The 23,610-nt window shown below is 30.4% G+C and overlaps 4 protein-coding genes across 9 annotated transcripts; 3 read left to right on the top strand and 1 right to left on the bottom strand.

Moving 5' to 3' along the window:
* The first annotated feature begins 467 nt into the window (after positions 1–467).
* LOC126865389 (E3 ubiquitin-protein ligase RNF123-like) lies at positions 468–5,455 on the top strand. Of its 2 annotated transcripts, none has more exons than XM_050617826.1 (11): positions 468–626; positions 885–1,024; positions 1,108–1,430; positions 1,499–2,467; positions 2,538–2,665; positions 2,763–2,866; positions 2,934–4,000; positions 4,075–4,403; positions 4,477–4,642; positions 4,720–4,866; positions 4,939–5,455. In XM_050617826.1, the coding sequence occupies exons 2-11, from the start codon at positions 927–929 to the stop codon at positions 5,247–5,249; spliced, it is 3,642 nt and encodes a 1,213-aa protein (XP_050473783.1). In that variant the 5' UTR covers positions 468–626; positions 885–926; the 3' UTR covers positions 5,250–5,455. The 2 variants fall into 2 exon arrangements, with proteins under 2 accessions (XP_050473783.1, XP_050473784.1); XM_050617827.1 differs by lacking the exon at positions 468–626 and adding an exon at positions 633–805.
* On the bottom strand, positions 5,356–8,899 carry LOC126865398 (putative sodium-coupled neutral amino acid transporter 7). Of its 2 annotated transcripts, XM_050617852.1 has the most exons (6): positions 8,781–8,899; positions 7,657–8,306; positions 7,348–7,563; positions 6,771–7,131; positions 6,448–6,697; positions 5,356–6,375 (listed from the first exon to the last, which is right to left on the bottom strand). In XM_050617852.1, exons 3-6 carry the CDS (start codon positions 7,451–7,453, stop codon positions 5,722–5,724), a joined length of 1,371 nt encoding a protein of 456 aa, XP_050473809.1. In that variant the 5' UTR covers positions 7,454–7,563; positions 7,657–8,306; positions 8,781–8,899; the 3' UTR covers positions 5,356–5,721. The 2 variants fall into 2 exon arrangements, with proteins under 2 accessions (XP_050473809.1, XP_050473808.1); XM_050617851.1 differs by having other exon boundaries at positions 7,348–8,306.
* Positions 8,900–10,732: 1,833 nt separating this feature from the next.
* On the top strand, positions 10,733–14,412 carry LOC126865408 (GSK-3-binding protein-like). Its single transcript, XM_050617864.1, has one exon. It carries the CDS (start codon positions 11,920–11,922, stop codon positions 12,433–12,435), a length of 516 nt encoding a protein of 171 aa, XP_050473821.1. The 5' UTR covers positions 10,733–11,919; the 3' UTR covers positions 12,436–14,412.
* Positions 14,413–14,559: 147 nt separating this feature from the next.
* LOC126865396 (xaa-Pro dipeptidase) lies at positions 14,560–23,398 on the top strand. Of its 4 annotated transcripts, none has more exons than XM_050617844.1 (9): positions 14,560–16,427; positions 17,904–18,102; positions 18,170–18,409; positions 18,762–18,823; positions 18,893–18,937; positions 21,833–22,102; positions 22,175–22,619; positions 22,759–22,910; positions 23,092–23,398. In XM_050617844.1, exons 1-9 carry the CDS (start codon positions 16,408–16,410, stop codon positions 23,132–23,134), a joined length of 1,476 nt encoding a protein of 491 aa, XP_050473801.1. In that variant the 5' UTR covers positions 14,560–16,407; the 3' UTR covers positions 23,135–23,398. The 4 variants fall into 4 exon arrangements, with proteins under 4 accessions (XP_050473801.1, XP_050473800.1, XP_050473799.1 ...); XM_050617843.1 differs by lacking the exon at positions 14,560–16,427 and adding an exon at positions 16,434–16,822; XM_050617842.1 differs by lacking the exons at positions 14,560–16,427; positions 17,904–18,102; positions 21,833–22,102; ... (1 more) ...; positions 22,759–22,910; positions 23,092–23,398 and adding an exon at positions 19,469–21,746 and having other exon boundaries at positions 18,368–18,409.
* The last annotated feature ends 212 nt before the right edge of the window (positions 23,399–23,610 follow it).

Below are 23,610 nucleotides of genomic sequence, written 5' to 3'. Positions count from 1 at the left end.
TATTGCGGTGAGTAAATTTCTTAGTGCTTGTTCTTTTGTTTTTATTATTAGGAAAGAGTCCCTGAATTTTAGTTTAATGATAACTTTGAATTATGACTGCAATTTTAAAGAAACTTTATGCATCGCTTTGGAAGAAATTTAACATGTCTATAATTTTTTAATATTATTCGAATTATTTTTCCTGATAAAAAATATTTTTGGTCGTGTTAAAAATTATAATTTTTCCAGTTACTTGCTCCAGTGCAATCAAGAACCATTAGGTGATCATTGAAAGCTAACTTGAAATAAAAGTATAAAACTAATGAAAAATGTGAAAAAACAGGTAATAAATCATTTATTTTTGGCAGACCTTTTACAAGTATCCTGCACGTTGAATGCAATAACTTAAATGAACATTTACATAAGATTTTTTTTGTTAAATGTAAAAAAACGTATCAAAACTACTGTTTCCTGTGCATCGATGTTTATAGAGCGCGCGAAATTTAAATGGAGAAATGCAGTATTTACATCTGATGAGTGAGTGACTAATGGTCAATAAGAATACATAATTAAATACATAAGGACGGCTGATAAATCAGCTGATGTCAGTTTTTGTAAATAACTACATACATGTTCTTTGCGAAAAGGTAAAGATGACATTGTATTCCATGTGTATGCGTGTTTATTAACGAAAAGCTTGAAAAAATTTCTCAACAAATCAGTATCGAGTATTAACGTTCACGTCCTCATACTTTTATCAGATTCAATTGTTTCGTTTTTGATATTATGTGTCCCTCTCGGTTTTCCCTTCGGTAAAAAAAATGTGGTTAGTTTTTGATAATTACAACAAAAGTTATTGAAAATACAATGTTGATCTTTGTATTTCATACTTGAACTTATTCCAGTTTAATGGTTTCAATGCCGATACACAATAAATATTTTCAAACATGGAAATTGATGAAATAGTGAGAGACATTTTTGGGTCAGATATACTCTTAGAATCTACTGATAGAAAATCTGGCAATGAAAGTGAAAAATCATCAAGGTATTTTTACTACTCGATCGATTTATTTATGTATTAATTTATCATAGTTAATAGTTTTTGAAATATATGTATTAACATTTTAGGGTAGCTCATAGCTTAGATTTAACAAATAGGTACATTGAAAGTGCTCTTTTAAAAGATGCTCCAGAGAAAAATGTAGAAGACAAAAGAATTGGCAGAATTGGACCAAATGTTGTCAGATTTGACATAACATCACGTCTAGGATTATTCTCAATTTCTCCTGATAAGCTCACTCTTAATGGCAGAAGTAATTTCAGCACAATGAGAGCAAATACAGCGGTATATCAAGGAAAATGGATGTACGAAGTTCAACTTGGAACCAAAGGTCTCATGCAAATTGGTTGGAGTACAATTAATTGTACATTCACTCAAGAATCTGGTGTTGGTATGTTGATATTTCTGATAATATAATTTAAGAATTTAACTCTATCTTATAGAATGTATCTTTATTAGGAGATACCATTAATTCATATGCTTATGATGGAAACCGTGTTAGAAAATGGAATGCAGCTACGTTTACATATGGAGAACCATGGCATACAGGAGACATTATTGGATGTGCATTAGACTTAGATAATGGAAATGTTGATTTTTATAGAAATGGTAGATATCTTGGACGAGCTTTTGAAAATATATCAATGGGTGCTGGTTTTGCATATTTTCCAACAGTAAGTCTTGCACTAAAAGAAGGTTTAACAGCCAATTTTGGATCCACACCAATGCACTATCCTTTAGAAGGATATGAGCCATTACAAGCAATTCCAAAACAAGAAATACATCAAGCTGTACTTTTATTCAAATGGTTTTTAAAAATAACAGAACAGATAGATACAAGACAAAATATGAACAAAGAGAGTGATATAAGCAAAGAGATTATACACAAAGAAAAGTTACATAATGAAGATATGAATGTACAGACCTATTTAATGTGTCTTTCAAATTGCGTTTTAAAACATATAGGACCTTTAGTTTCAATGCCATATGTTACGGAATATATTGTGGTTCCTTTTATAAAACATCTTTCGGAACCAGAAACTTCTTTATTGTCAACATGTTTAGATTTATTATGGACATTTCTTGAAGAGCATGAACTCAGGATATGTTTAGAAACTATTGTCGTTTTTTTAATGTCTGCATTCAGACATGTATCTTATTTAGTTGAATATTCTGATCAGTGTAAGAACTTGCTTCTTCTAATGAAACTTTGTCAACATGTATCAACGCGTCAATATTTATTGCAACATTTACTCTTTGATCAAGTAAGGCTTCCAAATTTCTTGAATGTTAAACCACCAGATAAAAAAGGACTGATTGACATAGTTAGTAATGTATGGTGGGAAACAGATCCTGTAGATTTAACAGTTGAAGCTAATAAAGAAAGTTACTTAGAAGCTTGTCAACAAATTAAAACTACAATCTCTGGTACAGTCAATTTTAAGCGTTTTTGTTGTATAATTTTTAATATTTTTTATTTATAATTTGTATTTTACAGAACTAGAAACATTACAAGTACAATTTTTAATAATTCTTCTTGACAATTCTGATGGTAATGAAAAAAGACCAACTTCAAGAACTATATTTTTAAGAAAATTTAAGCGTTTTGTTCCTATAGCAAGTAGTGTAAGTAACGAACTATTAAACTTTCGATAATTAAACTATTTTGTTTAGCATTATGTCTTTGGTCAGTATTTCTACAGATAATAATCAATAACTTCAGAATCCGGCACCGATTACTCTTTGTTGTATTTATCGACTTCTGATTGCATTCAAAATTTTATGGGATGCCGAAGTTGGAACATCACCTGTTTATGTGCCTTCCAGGTAAAATTTTATTCAATATACTTTCAATATTAATAACATCTTTTTTTTTATAAATTGGAATGAACAGGGTATTTTACGATGGATCGATCGACTACTCCAGAATCGAAAGACTGGGTGGATTAGTGTCTCATTTGAACAAGATGCACAGAAGTGAACTAATACAACTGTTAGGATCTGAACACCAAACAATTGTTACAATGGATCAAACTCAAGAAACATCTCATTCATATAGGATGGCACTTGTTCGAGTGAACAACATGAATTCACTAGATCAAGGAAGATCAATAATCCTTGATACAACATCATTACCCATGAACACTGCAGATCCAACTACATCTTTGCTTGAATTACTCGATAGTATTATTTTATTTTACCATCTAGTAGCAAAGAAGCCATTGGCAAAAGCGGCTCTTCTTAGGAATAGCATGTTAGAATATATTTCTGCCAATCAAAATATAAAAATACGACTAGAAGAAGTTAAACAGAAAGAGAAGCTTGAATCTGTGTCAATCGAACAAGAATTACTCAGATCCATTAACGTTTTCAATGCTAAGTTAATAGAACAGGGAAGACATATGGCGTGGATTCGTGCTGCTGTTTATTCAAAGGAGAAACAATCACAACTAGCATGGCTTCTAAAAGTGATCACGTTGACTTTGACAAACGCCAGCTTAGAAGGAAACATGTTTAGTTTTGTCCCGGACTTTTACGTAGAAGCATTAGCCGACTTGTGTGTTGGTTTACGAAATCATATGCATCCAACAGCACGTATTGAACAAATTCCAGATTACCAACAAATGTTTTTGAACACAGCTAAATTTCTTTGTGATCATTTTATGGACTCTCGTATAGTAAACGTAGATTCTAAGAGTACGTTACTTTTGACGCTAGCTGGATTCGTGTTCAATCCACTTACATTAGAAGCTATGGAAAGTGTACCAGAAGAGAGTCGAATAAAACTTGTCACGAGCTTATTGAAATCATACGAAAACAGGGCATGGGCCGAGTCAAATTGGATTTTAGTCAGATTTTGGCAAGGTAATGGCTTTGCCTTTCGATATGAAAGAAGCCCACATCTTTTGAAAAGAGTTGGACCAAAATCTTATCAACAAGAATCAATTTCTCAACCTAGAAGTACGTAATTTTTGTTTTCAGTAAATGCCTTAAAAATTGGACAATCAACGAGCTTACTAGTCTCCGTTCTTTAGAGCCATGTCCGTCCATTGTGTACCAAGGCCACGTAAGGGATATGTTATTGAAAAATCTTCAAGACACGACAGCGTTGTTAAATTCTTTACTAAATTTGCTGAATTGGACTTTCTCCGAGTTTATTGGAATGGTTCAAGAGATTCACAATGTTTCATCCAGGCCCGAAAGAGTCTTCATTGAATCTAGACAGCTAAAAATTTGCGCCACATGTTTCGACTTAACGATTTCGCTATTGAGAGTTTTGGAAATGATCATCACTGTGATTCCGGATATCTTCAATAATTCACCACAGTCTTTCAGTGAAAATCTGTTGTTTAGATTGTGCCAAGTACATGTTTCTATGTTATTAATGTCTTTATACTTTACTTAACATATAATTATCATTACATTATTATTTTTAGTTACTTTGTCAAATTTTAAATAGAATTAGCTCACAAACTAGTTGCTTCCAACATGTTGTGTTATTGGAAATCCCAGATTTAGAGTCGGTGGACCACTACCCAATATTAGCAGCAGTTACAGGTATTTTGTTGGCATTACTGAATGATGATATGATCAACTCTAAATGTAAGTATAATTTTTAATTACAAGTAAAGAAGGTATATAGACAGAATTCAGCGTAAGAAAAATATGAATTTTATTAGCAAAACCCATAGCAGAAGTACCAAGGATTACTCAAACCCTATTGATAGAGCCGAGTTTTCAAATGAGCACTCTTTATTTCTTGCTAGGAGATTTAAAAGTTGAAGATAAGCAAGGAAGAAATATAAAAAGATTTTCTTTTTCAAATTGTAAGTATAAATAAATATATAGTATGATATATAAAAAATTATCGCATAACTTTCTAAATTAAATTTTTATAGATAAAAATGACGTAACGGAAGAAGAAATTGAAAAAGTGAAAGGTATGATAGAATATTTAGACGAATGTCGTGCTATTTTACCAAACTCAAAAATTTCAAGCGATAATGGTGATATTTGCACAATATGCTATGCACAACCTATAGCAGTAACTTTTAAACCTTGTAATCACCAAACATGTCGTATTTGTATCGACCGACATCTCTTAAACAGTAGATCATGCTTTTTTTGTAAAGTTACGATCGAGAAAGTCATAGACCTTTCTAGCAACGTGTTACACGATTTTAGTAATGAAATTACGTCCTCGAAATAATCCATGACAACGTGTTGACAGTATAACATAATCGTGAAAGTAATTATAAAAATAAATTTCTTGTAAAAGCTATGATAGATTCTGGAGAAAAGTAAACAAATTGTAGAAAATGTTATATAAAATTTTATTTATTTAATATTATTTTCTATCACTCTGTCTTAAAGATTTATGAATGCAGTACAAAAATAAAAAAATTATAAATTTTAGTCTTTATATAGATTTTCTGCCATAATATAACAAACATACCATTATATTTGCGTATGTATCAGTCTTTCCTGTTTCCTATTATAATTAATACAATCTATCAGAGAATATTAAAATATTTAGCTAAATTATAACAGTTATAAATCACAGGACATTATGATAAAATTATTATACGAGCATTTATGACATTTTTTCTTTTGCTTATTAGTAGTTTACACAAATTTTTCTTGTGTAAAATATTTTACAACCTCAAATCATATAAGATATACTAAGTACATAGATTTTCTTTCAACTGTCTAAATCCAGTTACTAATGAACTTTTGTTAGGTTTTATATTCAAATCTTCTGTTGCTTCTGTAAGTATAACACCAGATATAAACGCACCAAGCGCAGTAATGAAAATTGCAAAAAATATTAACAGTCGATCTTTATTTAAATGTAGTTCCGAATCTTTCAAAAGTGTACTCTGAAATAGGCAAATGCCTGGGAAGATAAACATAAAAGCTGCTGACAACGCACCCAGAAAATTAATAACTGGTGAAATATCTGGTACTAATACCGCAATTACTAAAGACAGTATATACCAGATCAATGTAATAAAAACTCTAAATTTAATAGAGTTACTGTCCATTCCTAAAAGACTTAGAAGCGCATCACGACCACAATACAAAACAATTGGATATGTAGTAAAATTTTTGATTGCTATGAATATAATCCCTAAAGTGAGAATTATACTTTTGTCTGCATAGCCTTGAAGAATATCACTGGGCACTTTTCCAGCTCCAAATGTCGCATATCCAAAAATACCAACCACTGTGTAAGCAGTAAAACAAATAATCATGCTTACTATAGCACATAATGTAAATTTTTTAAGATTGCGTTCTTTCATACAAGCATACATTGGTATTGCTGTCATATGACTCTGCAAATATAAAAATCATTTGTAAGAGTGAAGCAACGAGTTAAAACCACAACATTCTTAAAAATAGGATACCTGGTATGCGAAACAAATTACTGGAATTATTTGAAGTGCCTCATATTCGTTGTCTGGCCATATTTTCATAGAATTAATGGGATACACAGTATTTGTAAAATATTTATAGACTATTAATGCTATTACATATAAAATAGTTATGCAACCAATAGAACTAGCATAGCTTAGAACATCCAATCCTTTAAAAAAGCATAAAGGCAGTATAAATAAACTACACGTCACAGTTGTGACAAATGTTCTGGACATATACCTAAAATATTAAATTAGTTAATAAAAAACAGTAATATTAATACAAAAATATTCCAATATATACTTTCATTTACCATGTATAACAATAATCAAGTCCATAGTATGTTGCCAGAATTCTATCAAACTGGTCACCAATAATTATTAAAAATGTTAAGCAACATCCAAAACTATATATCACAATACAAAGTGCACATAGAAACAATGATCTTTGTCCATAAAAATTAGCAAACATATCTTGCATAGTGCAGGTATTTGTAATGTCACTGCAATTGGCTAAAATGACAAGTGTAGCGGTAATAAAGATGAGCGCAACAAGTTGCACGTTAATAGAACTGACCAATCCTCCAGCTCTATCAAAGGCTTGTGGGAAATTTAAAAGACCTGCTCCTAAAGTGGCATTCACAATTAGAAAAATTGTACTTAATATGCTGGTTCCTGCAAATATTACAAACAATTAATAAAAAATATGCAATACATTTCATTTCCTTAAATGCTTAAATATATAAGCAAAATTTACTATCGTACATTATTTTGACATATAAATAGTAGATAAATTAGAATTATTAGAAAAAATCAATGACAGATGTGTCTTATTTATGTTTGAAGAAAAATTAGAAACTGTATTATAAAGTAAAATAATAAACGTAATACCTGATCGAGCATTTTCAGCATTAGGAATAGACGAAGGACTTGGTGCAGTACATAATAACATATCATTGGTAATAAGTCGTTCCGTATCCCCTATTAAACAATTCATGATGATGTTTGCAATCTGAATGGTTATTCCTGACTAATAAACTATCCAAGTTTTATCTGGGATAATGCATTTCTTCGAGTAAACAGAAAATTTATCAGCAATATCTATGACTAGATAATTAGATCAAAGTTCGTTAGAAAATAAAATTATGTTCGTTACTTTAATAACATTGTTGTTTTAAGAAATATTTTACAAGTACATACTTTGTTTCAGTTATGATCTATTGGTGAACTTTAAACCTTCCGACTTGGAATTGCCGATTGAATCCGCGTGATGTCGCCGTGTTAACTTTGACTAAACTTACTACTAAATTTGAAAACTTGTTAGATGATAAATTATAGTACTTTAGACATTCTTTCTTATTTAAAGCCAATTGACAGTCTAATATATTTAAAAATAATAAAGTGTGTTATTTTATAATTGTAATAATATAATATGTTATTTTTAATATTTTATATTTTATAAGAAAATGTTTATTTAAGATAACATGATGGGAACAAAATATCAAATTTTATAAAATTGAATGAATGGGTAAAATAATATATAGAAAAATAAAATCTATTTAATTATGTTAGTCATTTATTGTACACATTTCTATTATGCATATAGATGATTCATATTATTAAAATCCTTTAAATAAACATTGAATTTTATATATATGTGAATACAAATAAATATTGCTAGATGTATATATGAATATTTATATGCAAAATTTACAAAACTTTATACAGTTCAGTCATACATTTACATGATATAAGAAATAGTTTCGTAAAAAATTACAAATAATCTAGGCTTCAGGAACGCTTGTATATATTCTTACTCCATGCATATCCTTAATCTCTTCTTTAAGGGCCTGTGGAAATAATTACAATAAAAAAAAGTCAATGGTGCAACAATATCTTTTCAATAATGTTTCTTACATCATTAATTAATCGATGCTGCTTAATAGTGTTCAATCCTTTGAATTCTGGTGCAATAACATTTATTTCAAACATTGCACCACATCCTCCTACAATAATAAAATGTATACATTCCTTCAAGCTTTAAAAAAATTTTAAAGATAAAAAGAATATCTTTAAAATTTTTAAAAGCAAGATATTTTTAAATCAAAAATATTAAATTAAAAATAAATAATATAGAATCTTAAATGAATGAAATTAACGTTTCTTTCATGTTTCTATATTAGACAAATCATTCTTAAGTCTTTATTCCTTAATAATGATCAAGATAACTTTTTTCAACAAGCATCAGCGTTCTATTACATATTCCATTACATTGTCGCAATAAAAATATACCATAATTTACTTTTTTTTCACAATCATTTTACCTGAGACATCATTAACTTCTATAAGTTTAGCTTGAGGAAATTTGTTTCTTAGAATTGATATCATTTTTTGTTCAGCATTTCTACCAGCCAATGCCCTGTTGGGTCCATTCCATACCCTCGATAGAAGCTGTAAAACTTTCATTTTATTCATCTTACGCATTCTTCAAGAGTTTTTTATTTCTCTCTTTTGAAGAGAAAGGAAATATGAAAATATGGATATTAGGAATTTCTTCAAACGTGAATAATAAGTATTTAACGAGCTGATTTTGGCATGTTAAGAGGGGATGGTAGCTATCATAAAGTTTTTTCAATTATAGAACAATTTGCTCGATAGTAAACGTACACTTATATGAGAAGTGTGTTTGTACCTACCGAAATATTACGAAAATTTGACATAAACACACGACCGAACATAGTTATTACGATAGATCGGGTTCGTTTAAACCTCGTTTGTTTTTCTGTTTATGATCCAATGAATGACAGCTTTTCGTTGAAAACAGTCAAATGAAATGGTAGTCAACTGAGAGTACATAAGCATCAATATTTCACTCGATCAGCTGATTCCTAAATATAAAGTTAAGATGGCGCCATCTACTTAATTCTAGAACACTGTAAAAAAAAGAAAAGCGCATTAAACAATATAAAAATACATACATATATTTTTTACTTTTACTCATACATGGAATACGTGAATCGAATATTAAATTGACATCAATTGAAAATTATTATCACAAATTTATTACATTTGGTGTTATTTCATTTAACAAAAATTTTATTAATGATATTATTCAGTAAATTTGTACATAAAAAGCTTCAAATAGTGAAAACTGAATTATGCAACAATAGATCAAAAATATAAAATATAGCCAAAATTGATGAATGATTTTTCGATCGATAAATATTGATTTCATAAAAAGCGAGGTTAGTCTATTTATTACCGACTAACCCACCTTTCATAACAAAAATTACAAGCTATTTTTACCGAACGTTATATCACAACCGACATCATCATTTTCATCTACACATCCAAATAAACAATCTTTCATTGGCATTGATACTTGAAGAAACATTGTATCGCCTAATCTCTAAATGAAACTAGCAGATATATTAGAAGAAAATGTCATTCCTTTCAAATTCGCGATAGTTGCGATACATATGTTAAGTAAATAATCATACATGTAACAAGAGCCAATACATATTCGTGATGATGCAATCAACGAATGTGTGTGTACATGAAATCTTTCCTATGATTTCGTCATTTTTTTCAGCCAATTAGAAGAAAATTTGCGAAAGTGGATGCACAACAGGTTACGTTGTTTCGCGGATTAGATCTAATGAATGATTTGCTGGTTGCCGATAAATGCTTACGTAAACACATATATCGCAAATGGAAATCGAGTACACGCGCGTATGCGCACGCACCATAAACTTGGCAAAGGATGACGTAGATTAACACGGACTCGAGTGTAACCTTGATCCGTACATTGCAGCCTCTCCCTCCCTTTGCCCTGCGACCCCTGATCCTTCTATTTCATCGAAGCTGAAGCGCTTCAGGAGCAACATACAACTTACGTACATACATACATGCAATAAACCATAGACTTGAGAAGTATAGACCGCAAATGCCGTGTTGAGAAAATGGCCCTTGTGGAAAAAGAAATAGAGATAAATAACAAGGTCTCTCTTTCTTTTTCTATGTATTAAAACGAATATCTATTAAAAAGAGAAAAAGAGACCACGTAATATATCTCTATCTCTTTTTTAACGAGAACCACACTCTTCATAAAGCATGTCGGTCTATATTTCATATGTCTATGCAACGAATCAATGATGTGTGTGTACGTGTTTCTTCCACCGAAATTCATGCTTAGCCCGAATCCGAACGATACGTTGCGAAAAATTTACGAAGTGAAATCATTTCACCTTATAGGCTTATATGTATATACACTTACACACGGTTTTCCGGGGGGTGCAGGGGACACCGTGCAACAAGGAAGTGGTAAAGATATTATCGATTCGCTAGAGCTCACGAGTTAACGGTTTGTTTACACGAGCGTGGGGGAAAGTGCGCATGCGCGTCAGAACCAAAACAATAATAAGAGAGTAGAAGATTTGTGGCTAACGGACGAGCGGTCGCTCGCTTTAGCTCTAGGGAACGTTGCCGTGCCCTTTTTAATCTCTATACTTACGAATTACTCAAAATTGTAAACTTTCGACCTTTTATTATTCGAAAACAGTTATTTGTTGGAGGTATTGCAATCGTCAGTGGATTTCTGGATTCCGAACCGTACACGCTGTGTGAGAGCCGGAGCTAGACTTGCGTCAAAACGTGTATTATTGTGCAACGTGTGCTCGAATCGAAATGTAACACGATCGAGAAAGAGACGATGTTGACGTTGAAATAACTCCAATCGAGTTAAGAAAGAGATAGACAAAGAAGAATATTTTCGTGTATATACGTTCAAACGAATTTAAAACCACCGTGTGTGCGTGTGTGTGGCCGACTACACTAATATATGTGTCCGATGAGGATGTGTTCATTCAATTCTTCGAACTAAAGCACGAGCAAAACTTGATGATTCGTTCAACATTCGAGAAAAGGAAAGGCTTGGAGAGGAGGGGGTAGGATAAATGGTGCGTATTTACACAGTGAATCACGCGTTCCATGCGATTACGAGACGCGACTGCTAGTTTAGGCCATCTATGTTTACACGAACGTTTCTAAATATGTTCGTAAACATCAAGTGCACCTTTAACTGGGAAAGCTAGGCAGGCTTAATCAATTCAGTTACCTATATCATTCAAAGACAGGTTTATTCTACTCTGACAAAGAAATTACAATATATTTAAGAAACAATTAAAATAAAAAAAAAACGGAAACAATAAGCTAGGAAAGTATTTTTCTTGTGTATTGATGTGTGCAATGTGAAGAACCTTCTGCCTGCTTACGAAAGGAAAGGAAAAAAAGAGAGAAGGAGAAAGGGAAAGAAAGAGAGAGGACAATAACACGTTGGCCGAGAGCGCGGCTTTATTGTAGCCGCTGCTCGCCAGTATCGCAGACGTGGAGGTGTAAACACGGCATTCGTGCCATTGTCCTTTTGTTCTCGTAGCCGGTGAACGGGGGAAAGTAACCTACGCCATGCCGAGCGCCGAGGAAACAACCTACTTGATCGAGGTAGTGCCCAACACGACGCAGGACTTCCTCTCTCGCGACGTCGATCTTCTTGTCTCTCAAATCAAAGAGAACCTTCGACTATCCAGTTTGAAAGCTAAATCTAGCATCAGTCAGAAAAACCGACCATCACCATATCAAATACCTTCGAGATCTTGGGCAGATCCCAGTAGCTGTGAGATGTGCGGCATGAAGAATACCGGTGGCCACGATCATCGTCATCACTTAGCTCATCATCATCACCATCACAAAAGGCCGACAACGAGAGATGACGACCCGTATGAGCTTTTACAAGAATTGCTCAGAGAAGGTGGTTTGATAAAAGAGGCTGTGAAGAGACTTCAAGCGAATCTCGTCGATCTGGATAATTCCGAGGAGGAGGAAGATGATGAACAATCGTCGACGGTTTATCGAAGAAAACCGTACTTCTACGATTCGGAGGACGAACAGTTACCACCGGTGTACAAACCACTTGAGCTGTGAAAATGAATTATAGTGCGACCGGTATACGAGACCGGTATATGGAGATTTAAACAGATTTTTGTGGTGTCTAGACTACACAAAAATGAAAAAAAGTTCGGTGTCCTTTATTAAAACAGTCATTCTTGTTCCTTGGTGTATCTTTCCACGGTTATACATTTGGTATACCTCGTGTGTATATATATATGTACTCTGTGTGTATATATTGTGTATGTGCATACATGAGAAAAAAAGGGTTATCAGGCGAGAACATATTCGCCCGTTAAGCGAAATATGTGTGTGGCTCGTATCGAAAGAAAGTACAACGAGGTAAACATAATTAGCCAAGAACTTACGGCCTTACATGGCCGTGTTTGTAAATATGGTATGTTGTTATCCGAAGTAGTTTCACACGCACGAATCGTGTAAATTCGGCTAAGCTCGCCTGTATCGACGACTCACGAGGCTTACGTGGAAGATATGGCTGCCTCGATTCGGGCCCTCGGATTCGATTTACATGACAACAAGGTTCACCGATCTTTTTTCAAAACTGCGATTCTTGTCCCTCTTTGAATAAATGAAAAAAGATAAAAGGAAGAGTTCCTGAGTGCTACTCTCGCGTCCAGGGTACTAGAAAGATGAGGTTTTGGAAGTAGTGATTGACAATTGAAATTTACCGAAATCGTTTGCAACCTATTTGTTCTCTTTTTTATACAAAAACATTTATAATTTTTTGTTTGCTTTGATAGTTTATTACCTTTTTTGTAATTATAGAAAGTAATCTGGTAGTTAATTTGAATTAGGTATTTAAAAATGGAAAGAAGTAGCAACTTAATGTGCGATCTGATGTGAATCGGTTAGCATAATAATTCAGCATTCAATAATTTAATGCTTATTTAAGTTCATGTGTTACCTCCGTTATATATGTATATGTATCTTATGATTATGGATTTTTTAATGGCGTGAAATACGAGAAAGACCACGCGTATAGGATATATTAGTTAAAGAATTTTGCTCGATTTGATCGGGTTGTTATGGTCCAGTTACTACTAGACGAGTTAACTATGTAAATCATCTGAGAAATCAATCAACGAATTATAGAAACGCCTTTTTACGCGCGGAAGCATCGCAACTCGAAGGATAGTGATCTCATTTATTTTCTTCTTTTTTATTTTTTTCTGCACAACGAACGAGAGGTATTTGTTTAAGGTAGAATCAACAATATAGCGTTCGTTACTTGAGTTATATATATTATGTATATGTATACTTTCAAATTTAAGTTCTGTAATTGTACGCACACGAATTATCGCCATTTTGTTCGTTTGAAAGTATTTAGCCGACTTGGTTGAAGAGAGATAGTAAACCGACTTTGTTGTAAAAGTATATACGCGAGTGCGTGGGTTTCTTACACGCTTGATACATGGTAGGTTTACATTCGCTCTGCATATATTAAGTACATATATAGTTATTTATCACTATCGATCGTTAGCGACGTAACAAACGCTGTACGCGCGTGTAAATTTGTTGTATGCATATTGGATGCACATGCGTATTCGGTTTAACGGTAGAGCATAATTCAGTTTACGATTTCGGAATTGATATGAAGAAAAATCCGGTAAAAGGTGGATTTTGTAATATATCGCCCTATAAGAGCCGGACAAAATGAAAGCACGGTATCGCATATCGTGTCATGTCTACATATTGTACAAATGTTAACTAGTTCACAACTACAAATATTACGTTAGACACAGTTCCGATGAACGCACGTGATCATATGTATGAGCGAATGAATGGGGAATTAGCGCGTTTCTTCCTGATGTGTATTTTGTGCGTGTATGTGCAACGATTTGAGTTCGCATAGGTATGAGTGTGTAGATAATGAGAGATTTGTCTTTAAATTCACCGTTAAAGTGTAAATCAAGGAAGTTATATACCTCGTTGTGATCGCCGGATGACAAATCCGGCGAACCTTAATTATAAATAAACAAGTAAAAGATTTCATCCTAGTCTTATTTTATATTTTCTTTTACCCAGTGAGTTGTATTTTAGGAAATTATTGTTTTGAGAATTTTTTATTAGCTACTATATTGATTTATGCCATGTATTAATATTACAAATATTGTAATGTAGATTTTAACTCGTGCTGTTGCCATAAAAAAGTATCGGAGAAATTTTGTTACGAAAATTATCCAGTCACCTTGGTACATACATATATGGAAAACATATTTCATGCGTGAAGGTATTACAGGGATATCATAATATCCTCGGTGATTAAACGAGATAATCTTTCAATAAAAAAATAACAGAATCTTTGAGATATTTGAACTTCTTATTTAATTATTTTCTATTCTTAAAGATTCCTAAGTACATATTTTTTCAAATTTGTATAATGTAATATAAAAAATGATATAGAAATAACTTTAATATACATCAGTAATAAATTTTAATTTTCTATTTTTCCTTAAAAACACTCAAAACTTAATTTATAAATGGTAGCATAGTGGTCAGATAATAATACCGATAAAGTGTTTCAGTTACATTTAAACAAGATTATGGGAATCAACTTATATTTACCGGTGCTTGATATTTACTCTACATACAGATAATGTTACGTAATGGAAATATTGTCGATAGCGAGGAGCAAAAGTAAAAAATTACAAAAGGGAATGATTCTTTACATCTATGTTATTATATTCATTGATAGCATCGTAAAATACGGTTAATAAAGAATATTGAGTTGTTTTATCGATATGATAGAATTAAAGGGAAGAGCTGTACGATAAATAACTTTTGACGTTTTAAATATTGTACGTGGCTGGATTGAAACATTTGCGTCACCTCTTAGAAATAGATGATAACGGAAATTGGTATACGCAAATAACATATACGCGATTATAAATAGTTATAGTTAAAATTATTCCTTTTGACATATATGAGTAATAATATGTACATACATATACATATGCACGTTCGTACGTTATCAGTGACGTTTTACGACATCCGTCTTTAATTAGAACTTCGAAATCAAGTAGCAGTTCATGAACAAATTAGATGTCAAATCGTAATATTTCATCGATTCTCTTAAATCAGTTATAGATAAAAATTACACAACTAATAATCAAAATTTTAAGCAATGAAGATATATATTTTAAAGTAGCCAGTCAGTTGCAAATATGTATACATAGAATCATATAATCGTACAATAAAATTATTTATTAAAAATCAAAGTTAATTAGATATATTATTATAAAAGAAAAAATATGTAGATAGGAAATTATATGAAGCATGTTAGAAAAATGGGAAAAATTATTATAGGAAATCTGCAATTTATTGCTATTATAAGTTAGTACAATAATATTTTTCATTTTTCATAGATAAAAGATATATTTTTATACATTAATTTAGCTTATGTAAAACAGTGAGTTTTATACTCATATAAAAATCACCAAGGTTTATTAACAATGATTCGTTTTAATTATTGATTAAAAATATAGGACGCTAAATAATCAAATTTTAAGGTTAAAAACATGTTAAGTCATTTGTTTGATCTAAAATAATATAATATAGAATGATAAATAATTTACATTGATTAAAACATAGTTACATAATTTGATTGCCCTTTTTATTTGATGTAGATTCATGTTGTTTTATAAAGAATAAATTTAATACATGTATATATAACATACAGGTATGTAATGAGTAATGACTGGCAATGATAACAAAAGGCCAATCATTCCATGTCGTTACGCGGGAAGTTGCAAACATTATTGGTCGGTTGAAATTCATCACGTGATCCTTTAGACTGTTGCAGATAAAAGATAATAAAGTGGGTCGTGAATCGTACATTTGCGTGAAAAGTGATTTTACAAGTATCAATGGAATTTTCGTAATTTGAACATTGAATGAGTCATTGCTTACATTACAAAGTATATATTCAACTAGTGTCATAAGAAAACTATACTGTTCTGTCAACAAATCGACAAATGAGAAAGTAATATGGCGGACACTGCGCATTTGTATGTATAGACGCAATTTATTGATTCTTATTATATCCCCGATATTAATTAGGAATCGATATACTGTTATTGAATATAAATATATAATTGTTATAATGATAGCAACAAATTATTTGTTCTTTGTATTCCAAATACTTTGTTGTTTACTTTTTTTCCCTTGTGCATCATTTCTTGTCCAACTCGTTTCCTTATCGTACCTTATAATACCTTTACATAATGCTATCAATTATATTGCTTATTGCTTTATTAATTATACCATAACGACTATCTTTTATTCCAGCAAATACGATAATGTTTGTAATGTTAAATTCTAATTTTTACAACAATATTTTGCCAAACTTTAAGGTTATATTAAAGGCAATTTCCTTCTGCGCATGCGCGAAGAAGGATGCTAGGTATACCCATATATACAGAATGTTCAAATTCTATATCTAATGAAAACATTAATACTAATATCACATTTAATACATAATTGAAGTTATAGAATTATAAATTGTTACATAACAATTATACTTATATTAATTTTTTAAATATTTGGATATATTTCCCATAAAGTGTTATATATACTATAGAGAATACTGAATACAGTCTATAACAAATATGTTTTAATCTCTAAAAATACAAAAATAAAAAGATAAAAGTGTTAATCAGTGATTACTTACTTATCATATGTTAAATACAATTTCCATTTAATAAAATGTTACTTATCATTGATCTTATTTTACTAATTTTTGATTATGTAAAGTAGATAATTATCGATAATTATGTACCGATTACCGATATTAATATCATTTTAAAACAGATTTTTGTATTAAGTCTTATAAAACTAGAATTTTATTGCTTTGGAGTATTTTTCAAAATTTTAAATGTTTAATAAAAATTGAAAAATGTATACTTTTAAATGTAGCAATTATAACTGGGCGAAGAAATTTGTATACCGGTAAAAAAATTTTGAAGTGACGTAATTATTTTGATTGTAAAAAAATTGTACGTATATTGAATAAATTTAACAGTAAATTATCCTCATTGAATTTTTTAGTTATTTCTTTATCCTAAGAGCATATTTTCACTAATAAGAATAACGCTTATCTTGTTCATATGTAGTACTTTATAACTATATAATCTTATTGTTAGTATTATTTTTTTATGATAAAGATATATCGAATACTCGACCTATTTATTTCTGTGCTATTATTAAATTGTTAATAGAAATTTATACCTACAAGAACTTTCAACGTTGTTACTAATTTTCTTCTTTAATTATTGTTCAGATATTTTACAAGGAACAATATAGCAAGATTATATTATATTGTAATATACAAGATGTTTTTATTGGATGGAAAGGTTTATATAAATTAGAACTGAAATTATTTGCTATTAAATTGGAAATTAGATTGTTTGTTAATGTAATAATAAATAAAGCTTTTATTTTTTCGTATTTTTTATTACTTGATAAGTATAGAAATATCATTCTAGGAATGGATTAGAATCATGCTTTCAAAGGGGAAATCTTACTTTAAAAGTACCTATGTCCCTTTTTGAAAACAATCGGAAAAGATTAGTCGAACGCATTAACTCAAATACAAAAGTACCAACTACAGGCACTTTTATTATTCTCGAAGGAGGAGTTGAGATTCCGTTTAATGATACTGATATATGCTGGCCATTCAGACAGGTAAATAAATCGTTAATTATATAGTACAGTAATATAACATATCTTTTTTATGTAATTTTTTTGTTAGGAGTCATTTTTTCAATGGTGTTTCGCTGTTGAAGAGCCAGGATGTTATGGTGCCCTTGATTTAGCAACAGGAACGTCCATTTTATTTATGCCACGATTACCGCCTGAATATGCAATTTGGGAAGGAAAATTACATAGTTTGGATGATTTTAAAAAACGATATGCAGTAGACGAAACTTATTATACCGATGAGATAGCTAAAGTTTTGAAATCAAAACAAGCAAATCTTCTTCTCACTTTAGTAATTTAGTATTTAAAATAAATATTTTGAAGGACTACATACACTTAGTTAGGGGCTATTTTATTTAAAAATAAATTTATTATCGCTCGGAAGTGAAATGTAACTAAATTCTTGCGAAAAGTTACTTGAAATTTAAATAGCAATTTTTCGCCATAAAACAGTCAAGAAGAATATGAAAATTAAATTATTACTTCCGATACTGTTCTTGAAAATATATAGAGAAAAAATCACGAATAGTACAATTTTGAATAAAATTATTATTGATTCTACCTACGCGTATGTTTTCTTTTTAGCGAATAGCTTACTTAATCTAGGTTTGCAAACATATTTATTTCTTTTATTATACTTCTAGAATGGTCAAAATAGTGATAGTGGCTTGCAAGCAAAAGAGGCAACTTTTGATGGCATTAGTCAGTGAGTACTAGTTTTCAATATTTTCTACATTATAAATAATTTATTTATTTACATTTTATCGTGTTATAGGTTCAAAGTTGACAATAAAATTTTATATCCTGAAATATGTGAATGGTAAGTGCTACAAAATTAATATTATGCGGTCTGGTAAAAATACGTTAATTCGACCGAAAGAGTTAAATAAATGGCTCCAAAGAAGAAATTTTTATTTTATTGAGAATATAGAAGGTAGAACATATAAAACGTAAAAATTAATTACTATATATCAAATTGAAATTGGCGAAATTTCACACGATATATGGAAATTTAAAAAATTGCTATCGAAATTGAGCAATTGTCGATTTATTATATCGATATATATCGTTATAATTATTTTCTGTAAGTTTGTCACAAGTCTTTCACATGAAGCCTTTTAATAATGGCTCTATAAAATCGTTAAATTGAAAGTATCATTGAAAACAGGTTCAAGATATAAATACTGGTCATTATATCTATTTTAATTCAAAACAATTTTATTGCATTCTGCAAGAGATATTTCATACTGCTTCATCTTTTCATTTCATAATTGGAGAAGGTACATTAAATAAGACATGAAGGAATTATTGTTAAACTTAATCTTATTAGATGCTTGTATGCTTTATGCAGATGATACTAGCTGGTCATGTATGGACAAAATTTTTAATGCGTATGAGCATGCAATCCTCTGCTTGGATCACTAAATTTATTATACGAAGCTATGAGTCCAATTCTGGAAAATATGCTGAACAACAAAGTCTAACACAGACTAGCATTCTTGTAGAAGAGGGATTAGAAATACAGGAAGTGCCTTTAATTGTTAGAAAGATCAAAAATATTGAAACCATATGTAACAATAAAGATCAAAATAGCATTTCTATTATTGATAATTGTTACAAGGTTCCTGATATATCTAAGAAGAATGAGCCATTTACATTTAAAGTTAAAAGTAATGCAAGTTCCAAAAGTAACACTAATGTGAAAAACAAAGCATTAAACCAAAGAATAGACATAGAAACAGATGAGGGAACTGCAATATTATTTTATTCAGATCTTGACTGTTTCAAAGATTTGAACGTAGAAGAGGCATTGCAAGGATTACAACTGTTCAATGCAACTAATGGTGCCTATCCTACGTTAGACAACAAGATCTCACAAGAAATCAATTGTAGAGTAGCTTTAGAAGGATTAAGAAAAGTTATAGACTTAGAAAATAATTGGTTTAAACAGAAGTCTAATAAAATGCAAAGAAATAGGCAGTTTGATGTTGATAATACTACTAGAGATATGATAATGAAACAATTGATTAAATTAATTATTAATAGTAATGATGCTGAAATAATAGTTCAGGGGCTGATAGCCCTAAAAAAGGATAAAGTTAGTCCATCTAGAAATATATATAGAGATTTCATGTGTGATGAAGCTTTAAGTCGAGCAACAGATGGAGAGTTTTCACCTGCACAATTAGTAAATTTAATAAAGATTTTATCATCTTATAAAGATTCTAAGTACCGTAAATCAATAGATACCTTATGGGTTGGTATTTTGCTTCAAGAACAAGAGATTAATACATATACATTAGTAGCATTATTTAAAGTATTAAAGTATTTTAATCAAAGTAAAAATATGGTCAAACTTATTTTAGAGAGAAAACTTTCTGACTGTTGGTTAAAATTAACAGGCACACAAATTGCAGAAATACTAGATTCTTTTCATGATGATGTTTCTGCAATGAAATGTTTAATGAGTGCCAGTAAGTGGGCAAGTATAAGCATGAATGCATGTAGTGAAAAAGATTTAATAAATTTTATACATAGTTTACATGTAAAAGATTACATTGATGATAGAATAGAAAGTACTTTACAAGGCTATTTGAAATCTAAAGCATCACAAATTGATGATTCAAAATTAATAGCTACAATTATGAATTATTGTAAGGATTTGCAAATCAGAAATGAAAGAATCCTATCAGAATGTGGGGAATATTTTATGAAACATGCTATGAATATATCAACTTCTTCATTGTCTTCTATTCTTACACCATTTGGATTATTATATGTACATCCTCCCAATAGTACTGAATTTTGGAAAACTTTTGATGATGTGTTATCAGTAAAATTTCATGATTTGAAATTAGATGATGCTTTAGATATTCTTCTTTCTTGTACTTATTTGGAAAAATATCCTGTTAAATTTTTTGATAAGATATTTATTTCACAATTACTGCATAAAATTCATTTGAGAAATCATTCTGTATTCTCTAATCGCATAAAAAATAAGTTGAAATTACTAGATGCTACCATGTTTTTAGAGTCTAAGGAATATCCATCTTTACATTTTCCCCTAAGAAGAGTAGAGAAACCTTTAGTTTTAGATGTTCGAATTAGAAGAGCAGTGAACATGATATATCAACCATTGGCATCTTTGGTAGGGGGAGAACAAAAATTGAGTAAAAATGTGATATTGAATAGACTACCACCTATTAATTTCTATATTCTTGATATTCTTATACATCCGCATATGGTATCCACGTCGGTATTTCATTTGAATTTAGATCAGGAGAAAAATGTAAATACTGCAGTTTTTATTTATTTACCAGAGTATTATTGTAGAAATACGCGACATTTAATAGGACCACAAATAATGAAAAAGAGACAGATTAAGAAATTAGGTTTTAAAGTCATGATGTTAGATTATGCAACAATACAAGAACTCTGGAATCAATCTAATAAATTGTTATCTTATTTGTTGAAAAGTTTACATTCTGCAGAAAATTCTGTATAACATATACGTAACAGAAATATAAAATATAAATTTCTCTATTTTTGATAGAAATTGTAAAAGTAGTCTAATGAAATATATTGTATAATGTGTAGAATAAAATTTTTCATAGATGAAAACTGAATAATTTCTTATATAATTATTGACAATTATATTATTATAAAATAAGATGTAAGTTTCATGTGAAGACATATGTATTTCTTTTCTTTATAGTCGAGTCATAAAATCTCCACAAGAAATTAAGGTACTGGAATATGTGATTAAAGTTAGCTCAGATGCTCACAAATCTATTATGCAAATGGTGAAACCAGGATTTGCAGAATTTCAAGCAGAAGCAGCTTTTATGCATTATGTATACTCCATAGGAGGTTGTAGGCATGTGTCTTATACTTGTATTTGTGGATCTGGACATAATGCATCTATATTACATTATGGACATGCTGGTGCTCCCAATAATAAAGTTATAAATAATGGTGATATGTGGTAAGTTTTGATCTCTGACATTTTAATTGAAATTTATTTTATTTACAAAAAATATTATTTTTTATCTATAAGCCTTTTTGACATGGGTGGAAACTACTGTGGATATGCAGCTGATATTACATGTAGTTTTCCAGTTAATGGAAAATTTACAGAAGACCAAAAAATGATCTATAATGCAGTGTTGGCTGCTCGTGATGCAGTGATGGATGCTGCAAAGCCTAATGTTCTTTGGACAGATATGCATCTTTTAGCAAATAAAACTATGTTAATTTCATTAAAAACCGGTGGTTTATTAGTAGGCGATGTTGATGAAATGATGAAAGCAGGATTGCACGAAGTTTTTCAGCCTCATGGGCTTGGACACCTTATGGGATTAGATGTTCATGATGTTGGTGGATATCTTCCAGGACATCCTGAACGTTCATCAGCTCCAGGCTTAAGAAAATTGAGAACCAGTCGTGTTTTACTAGCTGGTATGGTTTTGACAATCGAGCCAGGTTGCTATTTTATTGATTGCGTAAGTAAAAAAACTATAATAGATTATAAGAATGTGAAGAAAGTACTGAATATTAAAGTTTTTCGAATCTATAAAGATTCAATAATATTAACAAAATTTTACATATCAATCAATATAAAAAAAGATAGTTGATATATAGTTATTAGATGCAGCACTGAAAAATCCAAATCAATCAAAATTCATCGTTGCTGAAGAATTGAAAAGATTCCGTGGTTGGGGTGGAGTTAGAATCGAAGATGATGTTCTTATAACGGAAACAGGCGTAAGAAATTTAACGGATGTGCCACGCACGTAAGTTTCTTGCATATTTTGATATTTACATTACCTGATATTTAAATTATTCGTCTTACAATTATATTCATTATTTACTAATATTTATATGCACTTTATTTGTTAATATCTGCACGATTTTTGACGTCACTTGCAATTAAAATGTAAGTATAACTTACAATAACACACCGTTTAATTATAGCGTGGAAGAAATAGAAGAATGGATGGCCGCTAGAAAAGAATGAAGTTGATTACATATGAGAAAACAATGAATACATCGTATAAAATATGCGATTGTATAACGAAGAATTTCGTGCGAAGAAACGCTATTTACATATTCTGTTCCTTATGATATAAGAACAATTGTGATACGTCATATAACGTCATAAAATATTTTTACACGCGTTTCTTATAGCGCATATAATGCAATATTTAGCATCACACAGGTTTAAGTCATGCCTTTATAAATTGTATATAAAGAGAAACAAATAAAACAATATTCTTTATTATACAGTGCAGTTCATCAATACTTTTATTTTTCCAAATGAAATTTTACTGCATCTTTTCTTTTATTAAACAAAATATATATTGCAAAATATTTACTTAATATAGATTAGAAAATAATCTTTAAACATTAATAGAATATATGGAATTAAAAAAATATTAAATGCATTGAAAATGGAACTGCATGGTTTTCTATCGTGAAAATTTCAATTCGTAA

The sequence above is a fragment of the Bombus huntii genome, chromosome 5 (genome assembly GCF_024542735.1).
Source record: "Bombus huntii isolate Logan2020A chromosome 5, iyBomHunt1.1, whole genome shotgun sequence".
In the NCBI taxonomy this organism is placed as follows: Eukaryota; Metazoa; Arthropoda; class Insecta; order Hymenoptera; family Apidae; genus Bombus; species Bombus huntii.
This window is presented reverse-complemented; position numbering and strand designations above follow the sequence as displayed.

Excerpts from the sequence above, each read along its gene's own strand:
- LOC126865389 (XM_050617826.1), top strand. The coding sequence starts at position 927 with ATGGAAATTGATGAAATAGTGAGAGACATTTTTGGGTCAGATATACTC. Across the intron at positions 4,001-4,074 it reads ATCAATTTCTCAACCTAGAA|AGCCATGTCCGTCCATTGTG; the intron begins GTACGTAATTTT and ends TCCGTTCTTTAG. Across the intron at positions 4,867-4,938 it reads AAGATTTTCTTTTTCAAATT|ATAAAAATGACGTAACGGAA; the intron begins GTAAGTATAAAT and ends AAATTTTTATAG.
- LOC126865398 (XM_050617851.1), bottom strand. The coding sequence starts at position 7,453 with ATGAATTGTTTAATAGGGGATACGGAACGACTTATTACCAATGATATG. Across the intron at positions 7,132-7,347 it reads TGCTGAAAATGCTCGATCAG|GAACCAGCATATTAAGTACA; the intron begins GTATTACGTTTA and ends TAATATTTGCAG. Across the intron at positions 6,698-6,770 it reads CTTGATTATTGTTATACATG|GTATATGTCCAGAACATTTG; the intron begins GTAAATGAAAGT and ends TTAATATTTTAG.
- LOC126865408 (XM_050617864.1), top strand. The coding sequence starts at position 11,920 with ATGCCGAGCGCCGAGGAAACAACCTACTTGATCGAGGTAGTGCCCAAC.